General features: G+C 37.9%; 1 protein-coding gene across 4 annotated transcripts; it reads right to left on the minus strand.

The window, feature by feature from the left end:
* Positions 1-343: 343 nt before the first annotated feature.
* MYB (MYB proto-oncogene, transcription factor) lies at positions 344-25,355 on the minus strand. Of its 4 annotated transcripts, XM_025212325.1 has the most exons (15): positions 25,095-25,355; positions 23,540-23,611; positions 22,589-22,681; positions 21,941-22,161; positions 20,021-20,255; positions 19,149-19,229; positions 18,689-18,793; positions 17,150-17,398; positions 15,745-16,107; positions 14,158-14,300; positions 13,626-13,740; positions 13,414-13,539; positions 12,995-13,105; positions 12,298-12,405; positions 344-1,683 (listed from the first exon to the last, which is right to left on the minus strand). In XM_025212325.1, exons 1-15 carry the CDS (start codon positions 25,248-25,250, stop codon positions 1,567-1,569), a joined length of 2,295 nt encoding a protein of 764 aa, XP_025068110.1. In that variant the 5' UTR covers positions 25,251-25,355; the 3' UTR covers positions 344-1,566. The 4 variants fall into 4 exon arrangements, with proteins under 4 accessions (XP_025068110.1, XP_025068111.1, XP_025068112.1 ...); XM_025212326.1 differs by lacking the exon at positions 18,689-18,793; XM_025212327.1 differs by lacking the exon at positions 15,745-16,107.
* Positions 25,356-26,320: the final 965 nt, after the last annotated feature.

Consider the following 26,320-nt stretch of genomic DNA (forward strand, 5'->3'; position numbering starts at 1 on the left):
CTGGAGAGTACAGTCAGCCCTGAGCTGCTCTCACTCACATAAATATTGATATCCACTGTGCAGATATCCACTGCAGATATCCACTGTGAAAAGGCAGTACAAACTATTACTACAAATCACTGCATCGCCATTTTGGGTGCAAAAAGGAGCAGGGGTGTCTATTCACTCAGGTTTTGTGCCACCCTAAACATTTTTATGGAAGCACAAGTGTGACATCTGTTTGCCCCCTGGCATCAATGGAAAAAATGCCACTATCCTGGTAATTGTTTAAAATACGATTGCTACAACATAAAACAAGAGCAAGTTCAGAAGACTGACCACATTTAAGTAAAAAAGAACACACTTTATTTATCTACAAGGCAGTACATGGTTGTATCAAAAATTAAGTGCAGATGAAGCTGCACCAAATGGTATTAAGGCAGCCAAGTCAAAATTTATTTAAAACAAAACAAAACAATGTTCTTGCCATAAAAGTTTGATATGGCAGTACATAGAGCCATCATTTCTAATATCCTCAATTCAGTACAAAAAACCCAAGTTAGGGAACAATTAGCAAAACATGGAACAAAAAAGACGACATGAACAAGACAGTGTTCTCCCAAACATATGAAGGTGCAACGCATGCCATTACAAACCAATGAGAAATAAAACGCAACCAGATAAAAAATAAAACTCTCCCAGGAACAGTGTTCAAAGTATTGCTTATAAAAAGGAAAAAATGTAAATTATAACTTTAAAAAGTCTGAAATGCTAGTGCATAGTCAATTAGCTAACATCAAAATTTGTTTCCTCTCATATAAAGCTCTACTGCCCCTTTTACACTAGCAGCACGACTACATGCTAAGGTCCATAGCAGCAAAACACAGTATTCATTTGGCATTTACAAAATTAAATTACTGAATAAAAATATAATTTGTTCTCATAAATCTATGTTTCATACAGTAATAATTTTTAAAGCAAGCTAATAAAAAATCCTGCCCCTCCCCAAAATAAAACAGAAACACACAATGCATATAGGGTCTAAGGACCATGAAAAAATCAGAGTACTTCAAAATGGTATGTATTTGAGCATTCAAAATCTCGATCGGTTTCCACCTTTGAACATGCTAGCGTTTGTAGTAATGCTTTTCACTGCAGTATTTCATACCAATGCATTTCACTCAGTGATTTAAAATAAAACTGAGTACCTGCTCTTTATAAAAAACCCACATATTTTATCACTGAAATAACAATACTGGTGTATCAGGTCGGCTTGATCTCAAAAAGTACAAAAATTATTTTCTAGCATAAGTCTGCATTTAAGATAATTAATAATTAATTGATTAAATTCAATACCTAATAATTTAGGCAAGTGTCATCTATTTAAAAAAAATCCTTTTAAGTTGGGTGAAATCCAACAAGAATATGCTCAGTGACTAAATGCACTTTGTGCTGCTCCCAACTGTTGTACCACAACAAAAATATGCTCTTCTCCCATTCATGAAAAGTTTTCATGCAGAGGAACGGTAAATTCCAAGTCAACTTGAAGTGTTTTGAAAACCATAATGCTTGTCTTGTGGACCCTTTTTACATCACCAGAGTCCGGGTTGTGAATGCATTCATGTATTTACGTGCCTGATCAGTAAGGGTCATCTGATCCTCTATCTTCCCACAGGAGGCCGATTCCCAGCTACTGCTCAGATGCTAAATTTGAAAACAAGGAGACAGGTTAGAGTCTGATAAAACATTATTTATTTATCTGTGTCATGGTAGGCCCCATCACAGAGCTGGCCTCATTGCACTAGGTGTTGTCCAAACACCTGCTAGGAAACAGTTCCTGTGTCAAAGAACTTAAATCAAAACAGAGAAGGGAGAAAATGGAACATTATACCTATTTTACAGATGGGGAGCTGAGGGAGTGAGAAATTCAATGACTTGCTAAAAGTCATGCAAGCAGAGCCAGGAATGGAACTCAAATTTTGGACCCAGTCCAGCACTTCAGGGGCAAGGCTATCCTCCTTGACAAGACCATATTCACAGAGTACCCTTCTCTTGCCTTTCTGGAAAAGGACAAAGAGAAGGTATTTTTCCTTTTGGCCCATATGCTCAGACAGGTTAAAAGATTGTAGCTAAATGTATAATACTAACCCCCACCCCCACAAAAAAAAATCCTGCTGGAGTTTTATTCTATAAGCATGGGTTCTCTGTGCCTCTGCATTCCCAAGCTCTCGATAGCCTGACTGCAGCTAACGGATAGCTTAGCATTCTCTGGCATTTTTGCCTGCCTACACCAATTAGCACATACCCAGTTGTATATCTCCGTGTGCCAACAAAAGTGTGTGGGTAGGAAAAGGAATAGTCTCTTAGCAGTAGCCACATACTAATCATCATTTAAGGCATTGTTTCTTGCCTGACTTGACAGAGGTTAGAGACATTATTTTGTACAATGTTGCACAAAAATAAGCATATCTATCCTGAGTTCTATGCACTGTGTTAACTAATTACACATACAAATGTTTCTCATTCCCATAAAATGGAAAAAAAGTTTGAAATTTCTTGGAATTGATGCACATAAAACACATTCATTTACTATGTAAATCCACAACGGTACAGCTGGGCAATGTCAGGCATTGCAAAGTCCCCTGTGTTCCAAAAACATGTACATTTCTTGAATCCAAACTTTGCTGAGAGAGGGACTACTGTGGTTGACAGGAGTGGCTGATCTCCTCATGCCTATAAATTTAGCTGCATAGCTAAGTCTGTAGAAACCGATCTGAACCCTCCCTTGCTTGAAACATGGATCCCCTGGTGCAGTTCAACTTCTGCACTGCTCAGTTACTTGGTCATTGTCAGCTCTATCTCTTGGGCTCTTGGTCAGAGCATGCAACATTTATGGGTTTTTTTCTGGTTGCCAAACATTTAATAGGCACTGTAACTATTCTCTAATCTGAATTTATAAAGAATAACATCTTGACTGGGAACAAGTGTTATCTGATAAACGTTTATGTTGTCAAAGGCCAGGGATGGAGTAGAAAACTTGCAAGATTGATGTAAAGAGAATATTCCACAAACATGTTCTAGCCAGAGTCCTGTAGTAGTGGGCACTGTCCAGACACGGAGACAGACACATTCTCTATGATGAAGGGCTTACACTCTAGAAGAGACAAAAATGCACTTGACAGGGCAAAGGGACAGCATACAAATATAGACCAGGGTGAGGGCAGGCATCTTAGTTGTTTTTTAAGACTTTTGCTTCTTCCTATTCCATTATTTGTTGCCAGCTCCATGTGCTGAACTTTATGGTGCAGTTTTTTCTGCACATAAAACTCCCATTGGCTTCCAACAGGAGATCCGTGTCCAGTAGGAGCACAAGGTTCGGTCAAGAATCATTAGTTACTGCAGTTACTTGGGGCAGGCAGCATCTGTGAAGCAAAGAAACAAGCTATACACCTTTTTTACTAGCTCCACTAAACTAAGACTTGTCATGTACCTTGTGGTATGGCTCAGCCTAGGTTCCATATCACAGCCAAAAGCCAGGTGTGACATACTTTTTACTTCACAGACATGCATGCGACATGCCACAAAATGCTGCAACTTCCTTTTATGTTTTGGGTAAACAGCTTCCAGGGTAAAATTTTCAAAAGTAACTAAGTCACTTAGGAGCCTAAGTTCTACTGAGTTTCAGTTGGACTTTTATTACCCCCTTTCTTTTAAAATGTACTCTCAGAGAGCTCTATTAAACTCTGGGATAACCCCACTGATTTTACTACAGGGTCAAATCTGGCCTGGGGAACTTAGAAATAGTTGAATTGTACTCTGTCTGGTCATTGCCAAAGTCTGTTATTCTAAGGGTTAAAAATGTGTGTCCATTTTCTTTATGACTCTCTGAAAGCTTCAATGTACTAGGCTGGAAAAGTGGGTTCAGTTTTTTGTTTTTTTTTTAATAGATTAAAACATATGGGAGCAAGATTCCATCTGTCACAAGCTGCTAATATTTTTAAATGGAACGAAAATCATGCAGGGAGCATCCCAATTTCATAAATTATTCTTAAAGTGTTAGTATTTATATTATCTTTGTATTAACAGACGTATGCTTTAAAAAGTATCGTGCCATCTATGCATCTCAGCAGACTGCTATGTACAGTTATTTCACTTAAAGAAATGAAATAACACTTTCATCAGAGGGGGCTTCATTTAAACTAACGACAAGTGGGACATATCCAATAAAGTAGTAACAGTCACTGCTCTCTTTAGGAGGCTAACTCTCTCCCATGCTATCGTCAGGAGGGAGAGTGGACCAGGCAAAGGGGACTACAGAGGAATTCAGTAGATCTGCAATATGCTTTAAGTTAAAGTGACTTATCTAAGGTCTGCTCTTTATACATAATGGAATATTTGGACTCCAGGGTCACCTCCAGATGAGCGCAGTCATATGGTATGTGGCGCCGCAAACACGTCTACAGCAGTACATACCACACAATTGAGTGTTCTCTGTGCTGCAAGAGCATGCTGCCTGTGCATGTGCTCCTCTGGTTTTTTTTTCCGCAGGTTTTTTGACCCCTAAATATCCCTCCTCCCCCAATTAGACTCTAGAGAAAGCCTAATACTCCAGTGACTCAGGACCACAGAATTTGACCCAGATCATTGCAAGAGTGCTAATGAAATATCATAGTGCAATATCTGTGCTATGATACACTGACCTTGCTTTAATAAAGAATTTTTAAGATTTTCAACTATTTCCCTTTTGAAATCCTCCCTCTGAGCAAAAAGCCCCTAACAAACCACAAATGCCTGTGCTCTGCGAGCCTTGCTGCTCAATTCTGGAGGCACATGTGAGGGTCATCTGAATTTGAGAAAACTTCCTTCCATTCTTGGCACAGATCACTGGGTCTCACAACCCAGGCATAGCATGTTTCTGGATCTGAATGCACATGTCTGTCCAAGAAGACACTTAGTAAAAAAAGGGAAAAGCAACTTGGAGGCTGAGAAGCACAATGGGTCTTTGCATGCCAGCAGAGCAGCAAGGGCTGATGAGCCTTAGTTATAAAAAATAATAAAATAAGATAACTCTGCTGTAGAAGGGAAAGCCTAGAATATATTTCATAAGAAGAAAAGGTGGAGGGGGATGGGGTTGAGCAGCAAGTTTGATGTATAAAGAAAAGCAGTTTACGCTCAACACTAAATATACTTTTCTAGAAAACCCTTGTTATCTTCCTTGTTTCAGACTGCATTTTAAAAGGTCTGATCCTGCAAGTCTTTGCACAGATAAAACTCCTGTTGACATCAATGGGAATTTTGCTGCACAAAGGATAAAGAATCTGGTCCATAATCAAAAGTTCACAGGGTCTGATCCAAACCCCTACTGATGCTGATGGGCATGTTTTCCCTAAGTTCACCAGGCCTTGACTGTGCAGGTGAAAGATAATTTTGTCAGTCTCCTATTAAATATTTGTCTGTAGGTGCATTTCTGGTCTTTTGCAGGCAGATTTGCTTTCTCTAAATAAGAATCATGGAAAAAAACAACATATGTCTGCTATGCTGAATTCCCATACAATTACAAAATCATGTTGCAATTCCAGCTATGTCACTCTCCTTGGTTAATTTTTTTCACATCAATAATCCTACTAGCACATCCTTCTGGCAACAAAATTATCTCACTTATCCTGTAACGTGCTTTCAACTGCCCCAGGCAAAAGTGAACTGTAAATAAACTGCTAAAGCTTTAACTGGGATATCCAGTTAAAGCACTTTAAAACAAAAAACTTGGACCCTCTAGACAGAAGAAGAGTAGGGCAAGAGAATGCTGGGGAAAGGTGCTTTTTCACACAACTGCTTTATAATGTGCTATATGTCTTCTTTTAATACATCTCAGCATTACTATAGTATGCCTACTTGGAACAGGTACTAACAAATATCTCTGCAGTTATGTGACACAGACCTACCACAATAATGGAAATGTAGTTAAAATCCTTGTGAAAAGGGCTATATTAGAAAATAGATTTAAACCTCCCCAGGCCAGATTCTGATCTCAGTCTGGTAGAAATGATGATGTCATTATATCCTTGGGTGGGTACAATTTAAAGAGAATTTGACCTCAGTTTTTGTACCCTAAAGGCAATACATTTTACCTTCATTCTCACTTAAAAGAGTTACTTATGTTAACCTAAACTGATCCTACATGGCAGGAAAATGTGGGTAAAAGCAGAAATGCAGAGTTCTTCTTCTAAATTTTAACACCACAATGAATACCCCAACAGAATATTTTCCAATACATATCATTTGTAAGTTTATGGTTTCCTATTTCATAAGGCCTTCGAACCAAGGCCAGCACTTTCACCAGCTACTTATCAGTTGCGAGGTAATAAAGATTAAGGCAGAAGTCAAGTTACTGTAAACCAATTCTATTTCATTTGCTTATGGAACAATCATAATAATGTGTTTATTTGCCTAAGCAGCAATAATAAAATAACACTAAGCCTCTTTATTCTACTGGCTCTTACCAGGACACTGAGAAATTCTCTTCCCCACCTGGTTTTCTTCCAGGTGTTCGGAAAATGTAGCCCACTCCTGCACACTAAGACAAAATAAAATGACAAGGCTCCTAAACTTTTATTATTATATTGATGATATCAGTGCTAGGAACTACACTAGGACTCAATTCTGAAGCCCTTACTCAGAAACATTCATTTTAAAACCAATGTTAAGAACAAATGAACCAATCTTGAAGGGTGCTGAATGCTTGCAGCTCCTACCAATTGGATGACTGGCACTTGCCAGGGTGTGTCCGTGAGGAAAGACTTAGATATTTTTATCCCTGCAGCTGACAGTCTTTCAGTTCAGGATGTGAGCAGAATGCTGCAGTTTGCTAACCCTCCGGCAGTCACCTGCCTATGCCCTTCTTACGTCTATCCCTAAATGCTGCATGAGAGCAAACACGGCTGCCCAGAACATTGTCATATCTGATGCATTGTGTTCTGTTGCCCTGAGAGACAAATCAAGAGACTGACTGTTCCCCAACTTTTGACCACATTTTTGCTTCTCTAGGATGTGCAAAGCACAGGTCCTGTGCATTAGCCATAAAATGAAGGGAGGCAGTAACACAGCTGAAGAAAAGCAGCATGGCAACTTCTCCCTACCTCCACACATCTTTCAGTCCCACTGGAGTAAGGATTTTCTTTCCTGCCCTCACTTTGGAAGGTCTAGGATCCTATTCCCCAAGGAAGCCATGGAGGAAAGCCAGTAAAAGAAGCAGGCTCCTTGCAGACCTCTGCTGCAGGCAGTCCATGCTGCCTCAAAGGAGCAGATTTTGCTCTCTAACTGCAAAATAAATGTCTCAAAATGAAAAAGGAGAAAATTAAGGTTGATGCAAAATCCAAAGGCCCATAGGAAAGGTTAACAAGTGAGCAGAATGAAAGCAAAAAAAAATGTGTTTTTTAACTTAAACTCATTCTTTAAAGAACTTTAAGATTGTGACACAAGCCATTGAAAGTCAGGAAATTCAAACTGAAGGGTATCAGTCTGTGGTTAAAAAGAGGAAAGTGATGGAAGCTAAAGGCTTAAGAATGTGCTTTTTAACTTGCAGAGGTTGTATAGTTTGTAGTTTCCTTTTGTTATTTCTAAACATAGAACATATAAAAAGAAGTTGTGTTTTTAAAAAAGGCTGCCATAACTTAGTGTGAGGGTAGGCAGGACTGGGAGAACAATGTATGAATTAGCTAACTTGCTCTCCCTGGTATTGTATACAGTATAACCATGCATGTATTCTGTCATTTACTCAAAAGACTAGTAAGATAGAATATATGAATATAACTGGGTTTTTTTAAAGCATAACATTACATATGAAAGGCCAAATTCCATGGCCTTTATTTCAGGTAGTTATGCTCTAGTCAGGCAAATTCCCAGTAAGGTGAATCAGTTTGCCTGGGTAGATTTCCAGATTCATCCCAAAGTGTTAGCCCCTGAAGTCTTGTCCCTGCCATTCTTCACCAGGCAACACTCCCTTTGCAGTGAAATGGAGCACTGTTTGAAAAGACAACAGTGAAAAGACTCTGGCAAGTGTCTGGGCTCCATAAAGAGGAGTGCAAGGTACCCCAAGGCAGAGGCACAGGGTTGGCAAGAGCCCCTTCTGTACCTTCTGCTCCTGTCTCCAGAGCATAGGCAGTGGGTAGGGAGGCACAAGCCTCCTGAGTTTTCTGTGCTGATGGTAGGGTGCAGGGCTGCAGCCTGCCCAGAGCCAGGGCCCTGCAGCAGCAGGGGCAGCAGCAGCACAATTTCTGCACTGACAGCAGGGTGCAGGGCTGCAGCCCAGCCAGAGCCATAGTCCAACAGCAGTGGGGGCGGTGGCAGCGGCGCAGAGTTGTTCCCCCACACTCGCCCCCCCGTTGTCAACACTTACTCGTAGTCTATGCTCCAGAGTACCCAGGTCCACAGCACCCTTAACGCTGATAATGCAGAGCAGAGGGGTAAGTGGATCAGAGAGCCCCTTCTCTGGTCTCTCCCCAAGCTATTCTTCTGCAATAGACTCTGTTGACTTGGCACAGGCTGTTTCTGCAGCATGCTGTGGATGCTTAGTTGGCAAAATCCCACCTCGCCCTTACCTGAAGCTTAGCTTGTGGTGGTGGGCATGGGGGTGGGGGTTATGCTGTCCCTCCACACCAGTGCTGAATTGCACCCTTTAGAATATGGTCAGTATTATTTACAAAGCAGCAGCAATTATAATTAGTTCTAAAACATTTTTTATCTCAGGAGAAAATACCTTATGAAGTTGCTCTTAATATTCCTTACTTTACAGAGCTGTAGCTTTCTTCTTTAGAGTTTACTAACTCAGCAGTACAGAAAGTGACTAGATTATTTCATGGGATAATTGCTAACCAAAATGTTATTTTTTCTAAAGCAACTATAATGTGAATTATGAAAATGCTGAGAAAAAAGTTCTGTGCTGGTAAAGTTTGCTGCTTCTTGCTTGCATAAATATAAAATGAGAAAAACTTTTTTTTAAATGTGATTTAAAAAAATGTACTCCTGGACTAAAACTCTGTTCCCATGGCATTTTTAGTGAAAGAAAATTACCGTGAACCGATTTAAAACTTATGCCTCCTTTCCCCCCACACCACATTCACATCCACATGGCTTTAAAGACTGGTGATGATAAAGCACCCTGTAATCCTTTCTTGGACTGAAGTCAGTGGGAATTTTGCCTCAATAAGAAGCATTGGATCAGACCCAAAATATTAACAGCATCTAAACAAACACACCTGGATTAAACTTCATCAAGATCGGCTATATGGGCCAAATCCTGTTCTTATTTAAATAAGTGGATTTGGTTGCTTATGTTTGTGCATAAAGACTTAGAAAGTAAAAATTCTAAACACTTTCCACTGCTTTACACCTGTGAGACATAATCTACTCTCATTGCACAGCTATGTCCTATTGTAGCAGATGGAATAAAAATAGTATAGGGAGTAACGGAGCAAAATTGGGCCAAATTCAATACAACCTTAAAATAAATTTTAAGTGTGTATCGAATTTGGTGTATTGTGTATTCATTTTAGTGTAAATCCACTAAAATCAACTGAATTATGGGATGACACTGTTTCCTTGTTCTTTACCTACACCTCATTAATACTAATTTGGACAAACCACTGCTCAATTTGTGGTGCTGCAATGCTACCAAATATCACCACTTCAACTCTGGGAAAATCTAGATGTGTTAACAACAGGTAAGCATTTCAGCTTTTAGCACCCTTCATTAATATTTACATAGTGCCTGACTGGACTGTCTGGTCATCAGTTTGGAGATTAAAACAATTTAACATCTGAACAACTGTTCCAATATGCTGCAGGCCAACTACTCATATTTTTGTTTTTCATTTTATTGACTAATGTTCTTCTTTCACAGTACCACCTACACAAAAAGCAATGAAGTCAAGCAAAACTTGTCTTTGGCCAAAATCTGAGAAGCACTGACCACCTGTTGAATACCCTCAACTCCAAAGGAAGTCAAGAGGGCTGCAGAACTGGATCTCAAGCTATGCCAACATATTAACTTTATTTTATGCAGAGAAAATCCCACCCCAGGGAAGTGGATAAGAGAAAGAGAAAAATAAATAATTCAAGGCTCTTTGTTTATAAAGAGATAATTTGGAGAAAATGGGAAATAGTTTAAATATCAAGAAGTAGGGATGTGAAAGATTAAATGTTTAAACAATAAGTATATTTATACCATTAGTTGTTGGGCGCAGTCTGGTGGGGAAGGGAAGCAGGAACAGGAAGGCAGCAGGGCAGGAAAGAGGGAAGAAGGGAAGAGTGAGAAGGTGGTGGAGTAGTGAGGGGGTACTAGTACCCATACCTGGCCTGCTCCCACCCTCCCAGTGCTCTGGTGGCTGCAGTAGGCTGGGAAAGCCCCTCACCTGCTGCTGCTGCCCATGGCTTCAAATGGGTTGTGTTGTCTGGTGGGGCTTGCTGCCACCTCCTCGCCCCCCTGTCACAGGCCCCAGGGAGTAGCTCCCAGCAGCAGGGTCTGTGAGCAGCCTCTGACTCCTTGAGCTGCTCTAGGCAGGCAGCTGTGATCCCTCTCTCATGGTGAGGTGAAGTAAGGCAGGCACTAGCCTGGGTCCCTACACCCCCCTGGCAGGGACCAGGTACATGTTATTGGTTAACCATTTAACTGATATAATTAGAAGTTAAACAGATAATTAGAGGTTAAGCAGATATGTTTTTAAACTATCAAGAAGTCCCACTTACCAGATAGGAATGTTTTATAATTCACTAGGGATAGGACGTATAAACTATCTAAAGAACAAAAACCCACAGATTTAAGCTTCTAAACACTTAGGCCAATGATTCTCAATCAGGATGCCATGGCACCCTGGGTTGCCTTGAGATACTTTCAGGGGTAATGTGGGGTGCCACACAAAGTTAGCACTGGTACGTGTGCTAACACGATTCACAAGTTCAACACAGAGATTTCTAACAGGAATCCACAGTGTCAAAAACAAGTTGACCTTTCTGAGTTCTTTGCAACAGAAGAATTACTCTGTTATCTTTCTGTAGTCAAAAACTGAGTGAAAACAAAGAGCTGACATTTTCCCAATGGGTATCTTGAGTCTGAAAATGGTGAGAACTGACTTAGGTACACATTCTCAAGAATATTTAGAAATGTAACTGTCACTGATTTCAATGAGAGTTAGGTGCCTAAATACCTCTGGGGATCTGAGCCTAAGACATTCTGGAAAAGCTAAAATCTTAAAATTCAATGTATTTTTCTAGTGACATGTAACGGATTTAACTGGATAACTTCTATGAATGCAAACTGGTCGTCTCTGCATTTGACTAGAGTCCCCTGATAATTTTCTGACTGAATGCTTTTCTATTAAAAATACTGTTTCTTTGAAACTGAAACTTTATGCAGAAAAAAAATTTAAAACATTTTAATAAGGCCAGAATATTCCATTTCAACTTTTTCTGAACATAAATTCCAATTTTGCTGTTATAAAAGAATTTTTCATTTTGAAATTTATTCTGTATTATGAAAAATAGATCTCACAAAGCTGTACTAAAGTAAAATATTTGATTCAGAACTTTTAAAAAATTCTTTGCTTTCAATTTAATTCAGCATGAAAAGGTTTAAAATGGTGGAATTTCTTGTGAAACAGAAATTCCAGTTCCCGCAAATTTCTATTTCTGATATCAAGATATTACTAATATTTGAAATGTAGAAACGGAGGCAGTTTTTGAGATCTTAATGTACTGCTTTTTAAAGGCTGCTTACAGATGATAAATTCAGGGCAGATTTTGCTGAATAAATAATCCATATTGCTATTAATACAAATCCAAGGGTAGACTAGTTAATTACCACAGTACTCCCTTCTGTGGGTTTTCTTTCCTTTGGATTGTAAATACTAGAGATATGCTTGCTAAAATTTAGAAAAAAATATAAGTAGAAAAGTGCTTGACAAATCCAGCCTAAAAACTGAATTGTACTTACATGTGCAAACAGTTAATACAGTTAAGAGAGACTGATATACAATGCCGGAAAGAAGTGTTGGAGTAAAAAGGTTTCAAAGTGGTATTATCTTATTCTCAGCTAAGGAAATTACTGGCTTGACTCTGCCTCTCTGCTATTTTGCACTGTGGGAGCACCACCCATGCACAAGTTTTTATTGGGCAGGTACAATGAAGTCTTAAATTTCCTCAACGATGATTAATCTGATTAAACTTAATACATCACTTCTATGCACTTGAAATCTTTGTTGCATTATTCTGTAGGGAACTGTTCAGCCTGTGTATAAAAACTGTTTAAACCCAAAGAGCAATTACCTGCAACGGATTACCCAACGGCCTATTTCTAGGTACTGCAAATGGTCTGTGAAGGCTGCTGTCCTCTTCTGACACTGGCATCTTTAAAATGGAACTAGTAAGAAGATTCTGTATCAAAAAAAGAAAGGGAATATTTAGGGAGTTTTCATAGCATGAACGTATTTTTAAGAGAGACTCGACCCAACTACCCCACTGGGTACTACAAGGGATTGTAACATAGGAAGTCTGGAAGCAAGGTCAGTCCCTCTAATATAGATCACTATTATACAATGAAGAATAAGGGGCACACGCAGAAAACAACTTAAGCAAATGTTTTGTTTTGGCTTTGTTTGGGCCCAAGGTAGAGACTCTTCCTTTTAAGAATTCCAACCTTGATCTGGGAGACTTTTATATAGAGGGGAAGATCTCTCCTAAATATATGGAAAAGACAATACATAGTTCCAAATGCCTGCAACTCTCTCTGCCTTCCACAGGAGTCACAAAGATCAAGTTAGGAGCATGAATTAGGAATCTAATAAGGGTCTTTGCCCTTACAGTATCTTTTTCTTGTCTCTAAAGTACATAAACACAGGATACCACACGCATAATGAAATAAATGCTCTCTTCTGAGAATGTTCAAACATTCTTTCTCTTGTATTTGAGAACATGTAAGGATGAAACAAAAAGAGGGTTCTACGGTTTGAACCCTTATATGTACCGGAACATCCTCCATGGCAGATGTATGTGTGAAGAGCTGAGCGTTCAGGTTTTCCCCTTCCCAGTGATTTAAGCAAAAGAAGCTTCCAGTTTTATCTGTTGGCGACTCCACCTGGAAGTATAAAAGGATATGTGTTAAAGACTTTATTATATATTCATGTAATGAGACCTTCTCAAAACACCGGAGATCCAAACCATTCCATCTAGCTTGGTTTCCACTGGGTTCTTCTATGTTTTCACAAATATTAGAAAAAATCAGTTTAATGGGAAAGGAACTGGACAGTAACAGCGAGCTCTTTACTAAAGCTGGACTCAAGTGGAAAAAAAAAAGACGTAGCTCATGGACTGAAAGAAAATGCTATAAATTTCACAGCAAACATCACGGGCTTAGATTGCCCCTGTAGAACTTCTGTATCTCACCTCTTGTTTTATCTTCTTAAGCAGAGGGGGTCCATTTTCATGTAGGCCAGACACAATTCCAGATTCATCAGACTCCTGTTTGATAACATCTTGCAGGTCTTCTACAAGGTGAGTTGGTGTTTGAGGCTAAGGAAGAAACAGGTATAGGTTAAGCCCTAGACAAGCCCCTTGCACTAATACCAAAGCAACTTTTATCTCCATTGCCTTCTTACCAGCATCTTTAAAGGCCCATATTTCATTTCTTGAGCTGCAAGTGCATTTTTGAATGGAGTAGGTGTTCTTGGAGAGCTCTCCAGTATTGACCTTTTGATGGCTGGAGTTCTGAAACTGTAAAAAGAAGGAGAGAAAAACTTTTCCATTGATTGTGTTTGAAAACCATTTTTAACATGAAAAATTTGCATACTGTCAAAAGACTGACATTTATTAAATATTATACTGCAATGATATTCTGAGTTCACATTCAGCTATCTTACTTTTCTGGAGGAAGCACCTGTTCTAATAGTCTAATGTGCAACAATACTAAATTTAAAAAACTGGTGGATGTATCTACATGATTGTTCCCTACTAAGAAACTTGACATTGAAAAAGATCGGTACTTTTTGAACTAAAGAAAATCTGACTACATTAGCAAATAGGACACCAACAGACATGAGAATATCCAGCATTTCATTCTGGCTGTGGACTAACCTGAAAAAAAATCCCTCTGTTCTGAAAATTCAATGTCAAGATTAAAAAAGGACTTACAGATTATTTTCCTTCTGAGCTTTAAAAGCCTGGTCTCTGTGAAGTGGTGTTGTAACAGTCAGCTTATGACCACAAACTGGAGTGGAAGTTAATGTAGGATTGTCCAGGTCCAGGTTTTCATGATTGGTTGAGGTGTTTAAGAACTGCAGGTATGACAAAACAAAAGCAATATAAACACCAAGATGAAGAAACTGATTTTTAAGCCATCATTGCTGAACGAAATAAGGGTGGGGGGAGGAGGAAGGAGGAATCTTTTTAGGTATTAACCCCCCCAAAATTCTCAGGCACTACAATATAATTGTATATCTGGAGTGTCTGATCATGTGGTAAAAGTATTATCTCCCTAGAAGTTTTATTAAGAGAATCATGAATCAAAAAAAGTAAAAAGTTCAGCATTTCAGGTGCTGGAACTATAAGCCAAATTACTTTCCATTCCAAAAAAAAGCTTTTTCTATCCCTTATAAAGCCAAGTGCTAAAAGCCTCACTTTATTTTTTAATCAAATTAACTGTAGTTTTCTTTAATAGAAGTTTGCCTAAGCAAGGACAGAAGGCTAACAAGTAAAGGCTTCAGGAGCTGGCTAAAAAAAATGGTGGGTAAATTTGGCAAAGTTTTAAATAAGACAGTGAGGCATACATTTAATTTAATAAACTGAGGAAACTGAGCTCCTTCATCATCTCTGTGAAAACAGAGGAACTTAATGACCTAATGTGTCATTTTTATCTCTAATTCTATTGTTTTATTTATGAATTTGGAGGGGTCATCTCTTCTGTTAGAGATTTGTCAAAATATGTCTTACTTGTAGAAGATTAAAAATACACATATGCAAAAATATAGCACATCAAAATATGTCTTTACTTGAGTAAATAAGTTACGTTCAAATATAGTTAATTACAAATGTATCAGGGTACCTTTAAACACACAAAATGTTTTTTCTAACCCTTCATGAAAAATTGCTTTTTTGACAGTCAGGACTCTCAAACAGCCAAACCAAACTATAACAAAAGCAATCCACAAACCAAAAACAATGCGTAGATAATGTTACAGCTGTGAGGCAAAGCAACAAATGGCAGGAAATTCAAAGTGGAGACCAAGATGATTTCAATGTGCATATTTTCTTTTCATCCTTGTCCTACCCACTGTAGTGCCTTGAGTTAAGAATGAAGCTACCATTTGAATTTTCTGTTTGTTGTTGGTTTGTTTCACAATCTGAGTTTTATCTAAATACAATTTGGAATTTTCTGGGTCAGTGAATCATACTGTAAGTGGACAGAGATGGAAAGTATTACAATGAACAGATATGTTAAACTCTGGTAGGTATTAAAAGCAAGAGCAAAGCACGCAGTCATCTTCCCCTACAAAACCACGAAGAATTAAAGAAACAATAGAGAAAAAGAAAATCAACAGTTAGCTTGTTGATAATCTAAACTCAGTGATGAAGACTAACAGCAGTAAGAAGATTCAAACATGGAGTGAAATCAACAAGTGCAACAGAATTTAGTCATTTGTTCCAAAGGATTAGTTTCTAAATTGTTAACTCTGGTGACTTTTGAGAATTAGTAACATCTGTGCAGAAGTCTTGATCTACCTGTGAGGGAGAGAAGGGTAGACTTTTGACAGGGGAGCGCTTAGGTGTTGAACTGCTGACGTCAGCAAGTATGAAGGAGCTACTGTGGCCACTGGCTAAGTGGCTGGAATGCCCTCTCTTTTTGCGAAGAATGACCAGCGGAGTTGTGCTGCATTTTGAGGCAGATAAGGGCTTTGGTGAGTCAAGAGAGTCTTGACTCAATAAGAATTTGCTCAAGTTTGTGCTAGAGTGTCCTTCAGGTCTACACGCAATGGCCTCTCTTTGCTGAAGCTGTGCGACTTTGCCTGAGGGAGTTTTGCTAGGCGAAGTGTCTGCTTCTTCAAAGAATTCAAAACTGCTGAGATCACCCCATGATGAAGGATCCTGAAACAGTGTGGGAGGCACGGAACTATAAGACAGAGTATAGTGCCACCTCATGAAAATAAAGCACTATGATATGCCAGTAACCAAAGAAAAAAAAGCCATCCTTCCCAATATAATTCAATTTGACTCTTTTATTTGAGTAATATTACAAACACCTTAGTCATATTTTAATATATATATTGAATATATCAAGCTGTATATTGTCCTAGAGTTGCTGGAAACTGAATTCCTACAAGTAGCAATGACTCAAGTGATGACCTGCCAATATTATCTACATTGGTATGAAGACAACGCCTTTTGTTACGGAAAAATGTGTTCACCAAGCTAAGTTTAACCTTATTCTAAGCACCATGGTTGCTAAGTAAATGCTGAATGGGATGTAGCTGAATGGCTTAAGTTGTGCACCCTAGTTGCTATAAATCAAAATGATACCAACACACTTATTTCAGTGCAACACCTCTGTTTCAGCTGACATTACCAGAGATTACAGTGAACAAAGGCCAGTGTTAAGTGCAGTAAGCCCTTCACTGTTAAATTAAGATTTCCAGTTCTTCAGATATGCCATACGAGCTCCTTAAGCTTTGAGAAGAGGCAGCTATGGATGCTACCTCTTGCAGTAAGGAAGAATACCAGAAAAGTATACAGAAGCACGCATAGCAACACATAGAACTACAGTCTTCTGAGACTTCAGTCTGGAATAAATATCGTTTATACAATTAACCTGGTTGTCTTATCTCTGATTTTATTCTAAGATGCAACATGTAATATTTAGAGACTGTTTCAAACTATTTTATTGTGCGGTTTGCTAAAAATTGCACCACCACCCGCACAGAAAGGGGGAAAAAATAAACCCACATGTAAGAAATTTAATTGTGCCTTGCAGCTTGATATCTAGGCAACCATATGTTGGTATTTTAAAACCAAATTTCAGATCTTGCAATCATGTTATTCAGAAAACACAACTAAATACAGGAGCTCTGAGCTCTGGTCATCTTACTCCCTGAACAGATACCAGTTCACCTGAGATGGCAATTCTACTTACGGAGTCTACAAACTGAAGTGCTTCTGCAAATTCTAAGATATTCTTAACATTATCCAGGATGTTGCTCTGGTGAACGATCATGCACCTTGCACTTTCTTCAGGTAAGCAACCATGATCCACTGGTGGAGATGGAGTGCAGTGGTGATGTTCCCCCAAACAGGAAACAGGTGCATTGTCACCACTAGTTCTGGTATTGTCAGCAATTGTGGTGCTGTGCCAGCCTGGGTAGTTTGATGTGTGGTTCTGTGTCTAAGGGAAGAAGAAAAAAAAAAAAGAAAAGGAGGGGTGGGGGGGAAAAGGCAGAAGGAACTTAGCAATGAAATTGCACAAGGTGTCAGATGCCGCTGGAGGAAAGATAAAAGTAATTGCATCATCTAAAAACTTAGGCCTATGAAACAATTGTCAAGATGTTTCCTTTCATCAGCGCAAGACTTTGTTTTAAGTAATATTTATATTTGTTATCTTAAAATGTATTTAGTTCAAGTACCAAGTATTATGAACGTGTATTGTATTTTCAATTAATTCATATTACATTATTCCAAAAAATCTGTTGTCTGCAAGTATTTTGCTCTGAGAAGCAAGAATCGGCAGGAATTCCCTACTTAACACTCAGCTCTATGAGAGGCTAAAGGGTTTAAGAGTTAGAGTTGCTTTTGTTTGCACATCTCTTTTCTTCTTCTGTCCCTGTCTAACACTACAGCTTACACCAATGCAATGAAGAGGCTGTCAAATCAACGTGGTTAGGAAAGCAGAAGAGCAAATTAACAGAAGTTTCTTTCCAGTGTGATCATGCAACAGAAGAAATTGCAAAACATTAACTAAAGTTAAAAGTGGCCAAACTAACACATCATGCACACAGTTGTTTTATTATTAATTTTAAAATGACTTATAAAAGTATTTGCTGGCTATCACTTATCTTCTAGGATGATTTGAGGTTTTTTTGCTTTGGCTATATTGTTATATAGCTGCTCTTCTATTTTACTACCTGTACACAGCAAAATGTGAAAATTCAGTAATAGCCAGCACTGGTTTCACGCATGCAGCTATAAAGGATCTAACATTATTCAAAGAGAAGTAAAACAAATTGTAAACACATGCACTGAGTTTACAAAGTATGCCATATGCAGCTGAAGTAAGGAATACAGCAGAGAGGAAAATTCTAATGAACAGGCACTACATTTTCAATATATGAACCATTGCACACTTTCAGAAATGCAGATCCTCAGAAATTTAAGGTTTGTTAGGATTTTACTGTGTTCACTTAAATGGTACCAAGCTCATGGTATTATAAGACACCACAGAGCCCAATCTTGCTTTCATTGGCTTTGCAAAAGTAAAAATACCTACAAATAAATACCAGAATGTATAAATAAATGTGCAAAACAAATATATATTAAGTATGTGCTATGTTTCATCCTCTTAAAATGGAAATATAGAGCCTTGATTAGTGTGAGAGGCAGAGGGGGAGTAAAAGATAAAAAGACAAGCACTGGGGTAAAGCTGCTATCCCTCCATCCAAGCACACAGTGACAATCTTACTGGTAATGCCTGCTGCCCTTTCAGTTCATTCTCAGTCGACATTAGTAGCAACTCTAATTCCTTTATTCGTTTTTCTTTCTCAGGGTCTTCATCATTATAGTGTCTCTGCAATTAAGAGTTAAGGGAAAAGAAAAGATAAAGGTCTGATTGGATGTTGCAACTAAAATGCTTATGGCTTGCCATCCTGTGGTATAACAGCCAAATTAGCCTCAGAGATGAAACACATCAATTGTGTTTTCTACTGTAAAAATCCCTACTGAATTTCACTGAAGTGGAGAAAATGAAAGATGTCACACTAGATGTCAGTGAATATGTTCCAATTTACCTCAGAAGCACTGATTATTGATTATTATGTTTTAGAACTCCCTCCCCTTTCCCATTATCTTCATCACTTAAGGATAGAAGTTTATGTTTTAACTTGCACATAAAGGTTTTTTAAAATGATCTTTAAATTATCTACCTGAATAGCTGCAGCAGCTGGCTGAGGGACATTGACAATATTTACATGAAGTGCTACTGGATATGGGATCTGGCCAGGGACCTACGCCAAAAAAGCAAAAGACACTCAGAATTATTCATTCTATTACATTTGCTATCCTACAACATCTATTTGGGTTAAATGGAAGCATCTTACATTGAACATTTAAAATTTATGGAGATAAAACCACTTGTCTAACTTACAAGAAAATTGAGTGGTTTTTAACAATGCAACACTTAAGGGTTAAAGAGAAGAAACTCTAAATGTGAAACATACAGCACGTAGGACAGAACTTAGTTTAAAGACAGGGCTATTACGTTTTTCTAAACTGAAGTGTAAATGTCAAGGACACACTTTCTTGTCATCTAACATCCTATAATGTAGCTGTGTTTAGGATAGTAATCATCTTCATGTTAGTAATTAGTAATTACTCAATTCTGTAGTAATCCAGAACCAGAACAATTAGTGTGATCCATGGCAGCTTAACATTTGAAAGGCTGCAGAATAGGGTCCAAAGTAAGCTGCATCTCAACAAGTACAGCACTCCTCACTGTAAAAAAAGTTACTTACTGCTCTTTTTAAAGGGTTAGTTTGCTTTAAAAATTAAAATGTTAGGATTGCTGTATCACAAGGATCACTGTAGTATACAGTGTCCCACCACACCACAACACTTGCTTAACATTAAGTCAATGGACTTCTCATATGCTTGAACTGTCTGAAGGTCTAACACATTTACTACCTCTCTCTCACCCTCAAACCCCCACAAATGTACACCATTTCTCTCCTTATCATTTCACAGACTGATAAATGGATCTTAGATCTACATATTCAACAAGAGGTTTTCAGCAGCTTACATTTTGTGGTTCAGAGATGTGGTAATAGGAATAGTCATTGTTAAGTGGGGGCTGGGTGGCTGCTGAGAGCTGTCCAGAAGGTGGAGTGTGAGTAAAGCACATTAAGTGATTGCTTTTCTGAAAGTTTGTGGCTACTGAGGACTGATTGGCTTTGGAAGACTCCTGAAGATAACCTTCCTGTTCGACTTTTCGGCGCATTGTAGAATTCCAGTGGTTCTTGATAGCGTTATCAGTTCTACACAGAAATACATGGATATAAAGAGTTTTGTAAACAAGACCTTTCAATTCAGATTAAAGTTAATTGACAGAAAACTGCTATTAGTGTAGAACGCAGTTAGTCCTCAATGAATTTCTGTGACAATTTAATGGACTTCTCTTCCCACCTTCCCTCTGCCCATGGTTAGTAGGCCCAGACTTGTAATAGTTTCAGTGCCAAAATACAGATCATTGCTCTGATTTTCTCATGTGATTGCACCTTGGGAAATTTTTATGATGGGAAAGTATGAAAAAAGACAAATACACCTCTATTCTTCCTAGGGGTTTTAGACCCATTTCTTACGCTTCTATTTTATATCCCATTGTGAGAAAATAACTATTTCAGCTACCCCCCATTCCCATTATATGAAGCAACAGGCTTGTGGGCAAAACTCTCTTTCTGAGCTACCGTGTGCAGTAAACATGTCGCCATACTTGAAGTATTAAGACTCTAATGGAATTTGAATGCACTCAGTTGCTGCAAAGTGAGTGTAGGAACCAGCTGTGAAAAGGTTAAATTCCAAGCTAGCACTCTAATTGGCAACCTAGGCAATGCTAGTGTTATATCATGTAGTCTTTAAGGAGGAAAAGGGAGTTTAATTTTATTTTGGGAAAAACTGTTCTGAGTATTCAAATACTGTAGATTAAGTGAAAAACTATCTGAATTGGGTATTATTAAACTTGGGTTTTGTGGTATGTTCAAATACAACTAACCAAAAGCTTTCTTTTCATCGTGAAATTCATCATTACTTATATTGTCTGTAGTATAGGCAACCTTCCTGCAAGACTGTAAAACTTGCCAAATAACAAACCTAACTGTTGTTCTCTCCATGCAAAAGAGGGTTGCTACTTAACAGGGCACAATAACATTACACTAAAAGCCTGAAGAGATTTTACCAACTATTGTTACAATTACAACCTATGATTAATATAGCAAAAAATACTGAAGAAAAAACATGTTGTTTTTACTTTGTGCATTTGGCAGCCCTTTGTTTGGTCACTTACACTGTTGTCCTTGCACAGTAGGGTCCTCAGCACATACAGCACCAGTCCTCAGCACTTACACATAATAAGCCCCAATGAAAGCAGTGGGGCTGCTCATCTGCATTGTGAGGCATATGTGCACAAGTGTTACTTGGACTGGAACTACCATTAGTCAGTTCTTTCAACTCCATATGTGGATCATTCACATATCAAAATTTTGTGGAGGACTCAGGGGCAAAGACTTAAAGTATCTTTTAAGTCAATTTAAAAAAAAAATTTTTGATTTTAAGCCTACTACATCCCCTAACTGAATGTAAATTTAACTTCACTTGGAGAACCTAGCCCTGGGCTGTTAAGTGAATGGCAGTTTTGCCAATTACTTAAACACAAACCAGACTAAACCTATATTTGGGAAACCCTGGATGATTTAATGTGGTTATTATTTCCTTATCCAGTAGTAAATACTTAGAAAAAATATTTATTTTTCCACTCAGACCTACATCCTGGTCCCATTTGGGCCAATGGCAAAAATACATATTGATGTCAGTGGCTCCAGGATTTGGTTCTGAGAATTTTGGTTTGTAATGTGCAGCTCTGTCAATCTGTTAAAAAGACATGGGAACACACTCCTAAGACCTCCAGCCTTTTCTTCCCTACTTAAGGGCTACTACATGAAATTACCGTCCAGGTAGTAACTTTGCAATTTCTGCCCATCTGTTTCCCAGCCGCTTGTGTGCTTGGTAAATAATTCTATCTTCCTCTTCCGTCCATGAAGTTTTCTTTACTTCTGGATTCAAATGGTTGTGCCATCTCTCCCTGCACTGTTTTCCAATCCTTCCTTTCAAGTGCTTGGCAATTACAGACCAGCGCTTTGGCCCATATTTCTGCACAAGCTCTATTACCTTCAAAGAAGCAAAAAAATTACGCATGTTTAGTATTACATAATGAATCAGTGCAATCATTCTGTGATGCTGCAATGTTTTAAATGAAGTTTCTCAAAACCATTGTGCTAAACCTCCTGTGTCAGCACTGTTTTATATTTTGGTTACATATTTGCTCCAAAACGAAAAAGCATTGATACTAACAGGGGCATTTCTAGATTCCATTTAAATTTGCAGCGTTTAAACGATTAACTACTTAAGGTAGGGAAATTTGAACCTGTACCAGGAAACAATAAATTATTGCCAAGTACTACTATTACTGGGACCAGTTCTGCAGTCCTTGCTCATGCACAGTTGCCACAAAAATCATAAGAGTTGTGTCCCATCTAAAACAGCAGTATTGGTCCCATCGTTATATATTAAGTGGACTGAAAGAAAAGGTAATTACCCGCTGATCCTCTTCTTTAGTCCATGGCCCTTTAATAAGTTCCGGATTTAGTACCTTCTGCCATCGGTGCTGACACTGCACATCTGTCCGATTCTGATTGTATGTAAAATACATAGATTAAATCACTGATTAAATAAGATGAACTCAGTGTGATGTCCTTAAGTACATTTGCCCCCACTCTTCTTCAAATGCCAAGACTGCTTAGATGCTACGATTGAAATATTTTGCTCACTGAACTACTGCATAATTTCCTGATTTCATTGTAATTATACAAACTTTACTATCTATGAATCCAACAGTTGTCATTCAGAAAAGTAACCCTTAGCTATAATGTCCGAATAACAGCAAAGAAATTAATTTTATAAGCAGCATTTATTGGGTGCACCTATACATTCATTAATGAGCTTTTGCTACTGCACATTAAATTTAGTACCTCTGTGAGGTATTATAACTAAATGCACATTAGGCTACTCAAATGCTCAGCAGCAAAAGCACATGCTTTTTTAGTGATGCTTAATGCACAGTAGCCTAATTTTACTGCACATGAGTGTATTAGCACAGTTTTTGCTGTGACATTCTAATGCACAGTAAAATAGGCTAGTGCACATTAAAGCACCCATTATTGACTAAAGCTAAGTGTGCTAATTCCTGAATGATGGAACTTCTTTGATTCATTGTTGTACCAATCATATGTTCTGCAACAAATCCCAAAAATGTCTGCTTACATTCCCCCAATCTCACTTTAGACGTGAAGTGGAAAGGAAAAAAAAGGCAGAGAAGATAAGATTGTCAGTAAAGCCCTCCATAGTATTAAAACTGAATTTCTTAAGTCTCCATTTGTGGAGGTTTTTGCACTTTTCAGGAAAATGTAGTTTTGGATTTTCCTTTCCCTTACTAGAAAATGTGTGATAAGTTGTCACTACAATTGTAAACAAACCAATGTCCACCTACAGGAAGGAAATTGGCAATAACTTTCCAGTCTTCTGTACCATTCTGCTCCACGAGTTTCTTTAATTTCTCATCCTAGATCATAAAGAAAACAGCATTACTGCTTCAGTCACTTAGTTCTATAAATGTAGTATGTACAGTTAAAAATCCTGAACGTAGCTGGATTTTTATTCATCCACTTCTTTCAATAGTGATAAATTACTGATATCAAGGGGAATGTCTTTGGCCAGATTATGATTTTTGTCTTGACAAATATCTCTCCGGAATCAGGAGACGTTTTTCTTTATTACTGATAGGTTCCTAAATAGAGATAGAACACATTTGCTTTGCAGTTCTGAACTATTCAAATGATAATAATTTGCATCTTTCCAGCCAAAGCAATTTAATTGTCATTTTTGTGCTGGAATTTTCAAGGAAGCCTAAGCAGGTGCCAAGCACTCAGATCATATTGGAATTCAATGGAGTTGGGTGTCTAACTCTGTTAGGCACCCTTGAAAATTCTCCTCTTAATTTTTAAATATTTCAGGACAAGGCAGCTCCAATAATATATTCACAGCATAAGCACTTACAATGAATAGGAAAGCAATGGATTTTTATTTGCTCTTAGTGTTAGGTGGACAAAGCCCCATTTACTTCAGTGGAGTTTTGCCCTGTTACACCAGCATGGAATTCGTTCCTGTATCTTTATTTGTAAATCCAGTACCAGGGACTGCAATGAGAAGCAGCAGCCCACTGCAATCATGGAGAAGGATGAAGATATTGTAACAGCAATATAAGCTTTTGAAAAGCCTTCATGAAGTGACCTGATGTTGTTTATATAACAGTATGAATTGTTGGTACTAAGAAAGTCAAAATATAACTCATATAACAGTATATTTCACACAAGGCTTAAGCAGTGTAAGTGACTGTGGAACATCCACCTGTCAGTGAACTTTATCACTGTAATTTATCAGATGATAAGACCAAAAGCACCACAACTAAATGTTATCAAAACATACTTATCCTTTGTCTTTGAAATCTTTAATGTCTGACTTTGGTGCTTAATAGATTTGCTTCTTCCAGCTTTTAATGATTACAACTTAGAATCACAACCATGTTATTAAAGCACCAACTTAAGATGGCCCATTTGTTTGGAGTAAGAGGGCTGCAGAAGTCTGTCCCACATAGTTCTCTGCTGCTGTAAGACACTGAATGGACGTCATTTCTCTCTTAGCAACCATTTGCAAACAAAACGTGCCAGCAGTAACAATCAAACATTGCTACAGGTAACTTCAAAACTCTTTTGCCCACCTGCCTCATGCAGCAGTTTGAACACCTGTACTGCAGGTTTTGTTGGAGTCAAAGACATCCATTTAGACATTTTATTACAAAAAGAAAAACAGAGAGAACCTCAAAGTTGCATCAAATATTATATACAGCTGGTGGATCAAATTCTGCTCCCATACATAGACAGAGTGCCACTAAAGTCAGTGTGTAATGAAGTATGCATCTGAGAGAGAAATTCAGCCCATTCCCTCTCTCTCTTTAATGAAAAAGTAATAAGTGAATCTACATTTACCTCCTCCCGTGTCCATCTGGTTTTTCCTAAATGACGTTTTCCAGTCTTGGGAAGCAAACCATCATAGTCATGATCAAACATTTCAACATCTTCTTCATCATCATCGCTACTATATATGCTAGAGAAAAAAACAGGAGGAGACACAGAGTGTAACATGAGGGCTTGAACTACTTAATTACAAAAAATATGAAAAACACAACAATCTTTACAAAGGTTAAAGAGATAAAACTTTGAAAACTTGCACAACAAGATTTTGTTCTGCATTCTGTTGTTCTTCTATTCTGAACTGGTTCTGCTGTTTTCGGTATCCAAAGATACAAGCAAAAGGCTGGCAACCTTCTTATTACTGTACATGTTTAGACCTGCTCACACTGTTAGATCAGTGGCAAATTACACACTTGGCAGCCGTTCAACCAATGAAAGTTTCAAATTAAAATACAATGTTTGGGACAATAAAGAGAACAAGAGGCTGAGTCCTTTACACAAGTGTATGCTCAGAACCTTTTAACTTGTGCCATACATTTTGAATAATGCTTAATGCTTTCACACATTTGATATAGTAACTGGGTATGTTCCAAATAATACAAAGTATATTTAATTAAAAACCCATAAAAATAGTAAAACTACTCAAAATTATATTTAGTAACAATTTAGGTGCTAGAATACCAAACATATCAAAGGACATAAGTTTTCAAAACAAATTCTAAATTTTATAATACATTTTGTAATAAACTGTAACATAAAATATGCTTACATTTCATGTTCGCATACAGACAAAGCCAAAGACAAGTATAAGATCTCCATAATAACCAACAGGAGAAGCAATCGCCCTTTTACTATTTTGCTAAACCTTACTGCATTTATAAATACCTCATAGTATTATAAATACCTCATACTACTTCTGAAATACTCCAATACTCACCTAATTCATGACTAAGGGATTTCCCCAGAGGCTATCTAAGGGTGACAAGGAATCTACTGCTGTTTTCACAAACAGTATTCTATCCATCTAACTAAATTTAAAACTGAGTATTTTGCAACAGGAGTTGTCTTTCTGTTGGGTAATATTTTATTTCCAACATTAAGATATAAACATCACTTTTGAAACTTCGAAAAAGAGACAATATGTGCAGGGCTAGAAAAAAGACAATGCGGTAGTCTGTGACTAATGATGGTGATATACGAACAAATTGTTTAAAAATATTTTTTTGATCAACAAACAAGGA

The sequence above is a fragment of the Alligator sinensis genome, unplaced genomic scaffold, assembly GCF_000455745.1.
Source record: "Alligator sinensis unplaced genomic scaffold, ASM45574v1 scaffold417_2, whole genome shotgun sequence".
In the NCBI taxonomy this organism is placed as follows: Eukaryota; Metazoa; Chordata; order Crocodylia; family Alligatoridae; genus Alligator; species Alligator sinensis.